Raw genomic sequence first — 7,587 nt, forward strand, 5'->3', positions numbered from 1 at the left:
GGTGAAGGGAAATTAGACGCTTACTATTTCAATCAGTCATCAATCTAAAGTTGTGAGTTCAGGGATTACTTTGCTCTGCAAACAAACACAAACAACTTCTCTGCAATAAATTTGAATATTTATTTAACTATAATCAAGCATGTCCAATGAAATTAGTAACATAAGACACAGATTGATCACCAGAATGAGGTAGGCCTATTGAAACTATAGATAGAAAAAAACACATGAGATGCAATGAAACAAAATAAGTAGGCTATGATGGGGAAATTGCAATGAAATGAGGAAATAAATTGGCAACAGTAAAACGCAGACCACAGTAGGCTATTGGTCAATGAACCTTGGGTACCGAGTAGGGAATTATAAGCCACATTAATAGAACAGAACTTGCACTTAAATAGCGATTTATCAAAATAACCCTGGCTTCTCCTTTATCCGCCTTGATGGAATACCGCCCAAACGTTTCCAATCCGGGTCAGACATGCTAACGTTAGCAGATAACTTAGCGATCTATAGCAATGTCTTTGTTTGAGAAGATTTCACCTCGGGCTGAGGGAGAGAATAGCGGGCGGAGGAATACAAAAGGGGAATGATTCCTTTACCTCATTTACAATGTGACATACTAATGATTTACTTTAAAATAATAGACAGAGGTTTTACATCTGCACTGATTACTGTTGTCAACTGAAAAAAAAAACATAACCTGTGAACTTGTATTCAAACTTATATGGCACACTAACATAGGACATCAAATAAACCTTTGTGATCTAATTATGTGGCTATAAAGCCTTCACCAAGTTGACTCATATGTAACTTGTGTTTCTAATGTGATTAACATTTCAATCAGGACTCATGACTGGATTCCAGACTACCAATGCGGCGGTGCCCAAAAGGAGTGTTTTATATTGGGGAGGGTGAGCCAAGAGGAAGTGTGTTAAGATATTTGAAAGTTTTTACAAGAATGTGGGGAGATTTATGGCATTCCTGTCAGAGTAACCTTGCAAGCAAGCTGGATTGGTTTGTGAAAACAAACAATACCGCCCCCATCTGGCAATGTCAGGTTAGTGTCAGAGAATGAGAGGACTGAAACTCTGGAAACTGTCACAGCAGTTCCTCCATCATGGTGATTCCAGTCTCATACAATGGTGACAGACTCTTTTTAGTCTGATTAATCAGAGCATTCTGGCACTCCAAATGTATATATTGTGTGTTATATTATGTGTGCAAGTTAGGGGTGTGTTTCCATACATGTGCAAGTTAGGGGTGTGTTTCCATATGTGTGCAAGTTGGGGGTGGGTGATTGTGTGTAGGCCATTAGTATTTCTTTGTTCATTAGTAGTCCTCATCCTGATGGATGATCGATACCAGTTGTTTATGCTGGAATGTGCAACCTCTATTGCCATGTTAGTAGTTTAGCATATAAAAACATTTCAAGTAGAAAAAAGACAGTAGTTACAGCACTTTAGAGAAAGGAAGCATAAAAGGCTTGTTCAGAGTACTATTGAGACAAATCAAATAGTATTGCTCAAAAAATGGAGAACAAAAAACAAATAAAGACAATCTAAAAATAATCACACAGAAAACATCAAATAAGCCTAAAGTGTATTACTGCTAGAACGTGTAACTTTTAGATACTGTATAAATGAACATAGGTTGCATTCAAGCCTAAATGAGTTCCCACAATGCTGATTAACTCTCTCTCTATTCCACAGAAGAACTGAGTTTTCAATCTGCCATCATCTGGGGACATTCCCGCAGAAAAAAGGAAAGAAAAAAGTAACTACCCCAAGTAGCTACAGTATATACATTACATCCAAAAGGAAGCACCTTACCAGTAGGTGCATAATAAAATTTTAGTTTTAACTAAGTCCAAAAGGGTGGAAAAGAAGATAATGACTTCAGTGTAGGGCCATATGATTTCCACAAAACGGGGAAAAACGGACAGAATCATGGATTTTGGTAATACAAATGGAATCAACTGTAAAACATGGAATATTGTCACCTCACAACTTGGTTTTCACTTTGAGAAACATCTCAAAGAGCCAAGTCACCGAAAAAGCAATAAAATATTGAGCCTAATCCCTAAATGAAAATTTAAATAGAAACAATTGAATTTGGGGAAAAATAAAATGGAATTTGGAAAAAATAAAATGAGTTTCATATGGCCCTACTTTACTGTCATATTCAGTTAATTCCATGACTTTTGACCTCTAAATTTAACTTGACAAAAATGTATGTCTTGATATATGACAAAAACAGTAAATGGAAATATTTTTTTCAACTAGTTGAATATGAGTCAATGTCTGATGATACAATAAAATAAACTTGTGAAAAGTATCTGGAAGGTCTTGATTTCAATTTATGCATTTAAACAAGTATGATAGATTGAGCGAGTGCTACTTGCGGTGGAAGCAGACACTACTTCAGGTCGACACGAGTAAAGCTGAGTTGAGACGAGCCGTACTATGCAGTACCATGTGGTGGAAATGAGCCATAAAAGGGACACATCAAGGTTGTAGGACTTCTCCAAATGTCTCTCTGGTCTCACTAGAGTGGAGGCACTCTTCACCACTTTAGCTACAGTGGTGTCCCTTATTGGGGTGGCGGAATCTCTTCCCACATTTGTCACATGAGTAGGGTTTCTCTCCAGTGTGAATGCGTTTATGTACTTTTAGGGTATGTGAATCACTGAAACTCCCACATTGGAAAGGTTTCGCTCCAGTGTGAATGTGCTATGGTGATGTTTGTTCACTTGAGAAACAGAATCTCTTGTCACATTTATGTATTCTTAGGGAAGTTGACTGACTGAAACTCTTCCCACATTGGCCACAGAGGTAAGGTTTCTCTCCAGTGTGAATGCGCTGATGTACTCTTAGTTCATATATGACACACGGAAACACTTCCCACATTCATCACACCGGTAGGGTTTCTCCCCAATGTGGTAAATACTTTGATGTGTTCTTAGGTGACTTGACTGATTGAATCTGCTCCCACATTGCTCACAGCTGTAGGGTTTCTCCCCAGTGTGAGTGCATTGATGTTAGGTGAACTGACTGACTGAAATTCCTCCCACATTGGTCACAGTGGTATGGTTTCTCTTCAGTGTGGATATGTTGGTGTTGGACACATGAATTTAAGTGACGAAATCTCTTCCCACATTTATCACACCAGTAGGGTTTATCTACGCATACACACACACACACACACACACACACACACACACACACACACACACACACACACACACACACACACACACACACACACACACACACACACACACACACACACACACACACACACACACACACACACACAGACTCTCTCTCTCTCTCTCTCTCTCTCTAACTGGGTCTAACAGAGACCTTCACTGGTATTACCTTCAGAGTGTTTCCAGCTTCCAGAATGGAGAAAAAAAAGGAAACAGCCTGTCAGTGAAGGTATGTCTGAAGGTGTGTATGTTGGTGTCAGTATCAGCATCAAAGAATGACAGCTGTCCTCTGTCCCAGTCAAGATGCACGCTGACCTTCTGGAGCTTCTTCTTCACTGTGAGAGCAGTGACTATACCTGATGGAGAGACTGCACTGTATTTACCATTAGTAAATAAACGTATTCTCCATAATGCAGCCCATGCAAGTCCCCTCCTCGGACCCTCTACGCACACACCCAGTCTCCAGCCTGTACAGTGTCCAACCTCAACATCCCAGCTGTGAGTTCCAGACTTAAAGCCCTCAGAGCCCAGGACACTGCAACACTTGTCAAACCTCTCTGGATTGTCAGGAAGCTGCTGTCTCTCTCCACAGCTCACACTGGTCAGATCTTCAGACACGATCAGTTTTGGATGGGCAGTGTTTGGGTCCAGAACCACAGGGGTGTAGGAGACCATCTCCCCCATCTTGTCCCAGACTGTGAAGCTCAGGTTGCCCAGGTGTTTGGCCTCGTCTATCAGAGCTCCTGAGACCAGCTGTGGATCCTCCAGCAGGGAGTGCTGGACTCTTTCCACTGTAGCCTTGTAGTTCTGCAGGACAGAGATGTCTTCAGCCCTCAGCTCCTTCTCTATGGCTTTGACTGTGTCTGAAAGAGCTGCCATCTCTCTGTTCAGACCCTCAGTCTTCTCCTTCATCGTCTGACTCTTCTGCTCCTCTTCCTCCCTCAGTGCATTGATCCTGGCCTTCTCTTCCTCTTGTAGAAACTCTTGAATGGACTGCTGAAGCTTCTTAAACTCCTCCTTAATCTGCTTCTCTGTATGTTGGGCCTGGACCTTAATGTGTTTTGCTGTTTGATCACAGTTTCCTTTAACTGTATTAAAGAGCTGCAGTTTCTCATTTAAGGTCTTCAGAGATTGCTGGAGTTTGTTCTTGTGATCCCGTGCAGCTTCATCAATGGATCTGATTCTGTGGTGGTTGTGTGTGTCTGAATCCAGACAGCGATGACACACAAGCTGCTGATGGTCCAGACAGAAGAGCTTGAGTTTCTCAGAGTGCAAACTGCAGAGAGGCTCAGACTCTGCTGAAGCTCTCTGATCTCTCTCCAGTAAGAAGGCCTCACACATGTTCTTCAACACCAAGTTACATGGTGGTTTTCTCTGTGAAGATGTAGCCCTACAAACTGGACACTCACGCACGGGTTTCGTTGTCCACCATCTCTGCAGACAGGCTTTACAGAAGCTGTGGCTACATTTCAGGATGACAGGATCTTTAAAGATGTCACAGCAGACAGTACAGATGAGATGCTCCTCTAGTGTGGGAGGCATTTTCTCTCTGAGTGGAGCTGAAAACAAACCAGACAGAGATAAGTTATGTTAAATGATGAAAATGATTTATTTTGAAATATAAATACACAGCATCATGGAAATGAAACACATATTTGTATTTCTAAATCTATAACACAATAATGATAACTCGGGAACACTTTCGCTTTAACACTGTTTAGCAAGGTTAATGGTAGAACCATTCTTGTATTTGCATACCGAGTTTCGATTGGCTATACGGCTTTTGTTTACATTCCTGACACAACGTGGAGAATTCACAAGGAATGCCAGCTGTAACGTTAGTGTTTCCCGTGAGATGATCTTGTTGGATTAACACATTCACTGCCAACAGTTTTTTCAATACTGTAGGTAGCTTCTGCCAAGGTTTTTTTTGAGGATTCTGGCTCATCTTTCAAGAGCAGAGGATTATTTTCTGCTAGGACTTTGTGAACACAAAATATCTCAAAAGAACTAATAGAATGTGTGCTTTCTCTGTCTAAAATAGTTAGTTTTTATCATGTTCTGTTATGTAGGCATTAGCAGTTGAATACAGCATGGTTTCAGCGTCTGAGAAGGGAAGCTGAGAAAAATGCATTTTTGTGAAATTCGATAGAACAGTCACTTTAACCATTTATTTTTGGCATCAGTAAGACATCAGACATCTAAACAATAGTTCTGAACAGTAATTTCCTCCATAACAGCACCCCCACCCCCCTCTCCTTCAAACTCCTCCCTCCGTGGGTGTGTCTCTGGTGGCTGCAGCCTGTGTCACAAGCGAGTCTGCTGCCTGTCTGTGCTGCCTGGCGGCCCCTCGTCGGGCGAGTCTGGATGGGGCTCGTTCGTTTCTTGGGGTTTCAGTTGAGAGCTGGGATGAAGCTGCGTGCGATTCTGGGCTTTATGCTGCGTGTTTCAAAGTGTGTTGCACCCAGTCTATTTTTGGAACCCCCACCGTTGTGCGCCAGCGCAAAAGCGTTTTCGCCAAACCATTCTATGAGAATGGCTTCCTCACGCTTTTTCCTGGTGTTTTTGCTCGGCTTCCTCTAGTCTGGAGAGCACTGTCGCCACTTAGTGGGTCAGTAAAATAGGTTATACACATTCAATAGCTCCCATATTTTTATAGGAGATGTAAAAGGGTTTGATCCACGTCCCACCGTCCGTTTTTTTTTTGACGAGTTAACTCATCCACGGCAGTCAACCGTTTTTTTTTTTTTTACGAGTTAACTCGTCGACGGCAGTGAACGTGTTAACACGTTGACTGCCAACAACGAGTTGAGTCGTCAAACACAATCCAGCTGTTCACTGCCAGCGACGAGTTGAGTCGTAAAAAAAAATCGATTTTTTTTTTTTGACGGTGGATCGTTGATCTGGCCCTTTTGCATCTCCTATTATAGTGTTAGAGCCGCCGGGCGTGTGCAATCCATTCCGCCGACCCACTGAGTGGAGACGGTGCTCAGACTATTGAAAGCCAAGCAAGCCAAGACAGCAGCATGGAAGCCATTATCATCAAAATGGATGGGGCGAAAACACTTTCGTTTTCGCGCTGATTGCTGGCGGTGCGGGATGCAAACTTACATGGTGGATTGCGGATGCAGCACACTTTGAGGCACGCAGCGTAAATATGACCAGAGTCGCAGGGGCTTCATCGGAGCTCTCGGCCAGGGCTCCGGGAGGCGGGCGAGTCCAGCCGGGCTTCCTCGGGGAGCCAGGCACAGGCAGGCACAGCGGCAGCGGGGCAGTGAGACTCGTGACAAGCAGCAGGTCATTTTGCCTTGGAAAATAGCACCAAATTGGAAACAGCCATAAAAGGCTTTTAGAATGGGATTTTCAACCCATTCTTTTTTGTTTCTTTTTCGCTCTAATTTAGAGTAATTTAATTTCTATTCAGAAATTTATTTGAGAGGTCGAGAGTATGAGAAAGTGCATTTGCACAAGTAGGAAAGTGCTTGTGACACGGCGCTGCAGCCAAAAAGAACGCCCACGGAGGGAGGAGTTGAGCAGAGGGGAGTTTCCTGCTGTTATGGAGGAAATTACTGTTCAAAACTATTGTTTAGGTCTTACTGATGCCAAAAATGAATGGTTAAAGTGACTGTTCTATCGAATTTCACAAAAAGCCGTTTATCTCTGAATATTTTTTCTGACGCTGAAACCATGCTGTATTCAATTGCTAATGCTTACATAACTACTAACTCTACAAACTAACTCTTTTAGACAGAGAAAGCACACATTCTATTAGTTATTTTTAGATGATTGGTGTTCACGAAGTCCTAACAGAAAAGAATCCTCGGCACTTGTAAAATGAGCCTAGAATCCTCAAAAACCCCCCTGGCAGAACTTACCTACAGCATTGAAAAAAGGCTGGCAGTCAATGTGTTAAGCATGATTCTTTAAACTTTATCTGCGAGTGCGGTCCGGGCGCAGAACACAGACAACATTATGGGAGTTACTGATGATTGCAGCAGTGTGAAGCACTTTCTGGCTTTTCCTCCTTGGTGAGTTTGTATTTAATCATGAGCCCTAAAGTTACGTTTTGTTTCTGTTTTAGGACTGTGCGAGCATCTAGTTATGGATAGATGTGTGTTTTAGCCATAGACTGTATAATATAAATGTTTTAGCACGTTTTGACGTGTGCAGTCGTCGAAGAGTAACAAAGAATATTGAAGGAAAGAAGCGAGTGTTAGAGCAGCGCTGCCGCCATTTTGGCCCGAAAATCGCCTCTTTTGCGTGGTGTCATCATCATGGGTGTCTCCAAAATGGCGCGTCTCTTGTGTGCGATTGTCCCTCGCCAGCGCTTCTTATCAATAAGTTCTTTGGCGGGACATAAACCATAGCCTATAGATGTT

The 7,587-nt window shown here is 42.4% G+C and overlaps 1 protein-coding gene across 1 annotated transcript; it reads right to left on the bottom strand.

Moving 5' to 3' along the window:
* Positions 1–3,379: 3,379 nt before the first annotated feature.
* On the bottom strand, positions 3,380–4,750 carry LOC310776281 (E3 ubiquitin-protein ligase TRIM39-like; the record flags this gene model as incomplete). The annotated part of the gene is made up of 1 exon (XM_083636489.1): positions 3,380–4,750. The coding sequence occupies one exon, from the start codon at positions 4,748–4,750 to the stop codon at positions 3,380–3,382; it is 1,371 nt and encodes a 456-aa protein (XP_083492615.1).
* Between the last annotated feature and the right edge of the window lie 2,837 nt (positions 4,751–7,587).

Source organism: Poromitra crassiceps (assembly GCF_964638095.1).
Source record: "Poromitra crassiceps genome assembly, chromosome: 5".
Lineage (NCBI taxonomy): Eukaryota > Metazoa > Chordata > Actinopteri > Beryciformes > Melamphaidae > Poromitra > Poromitra crassiceps.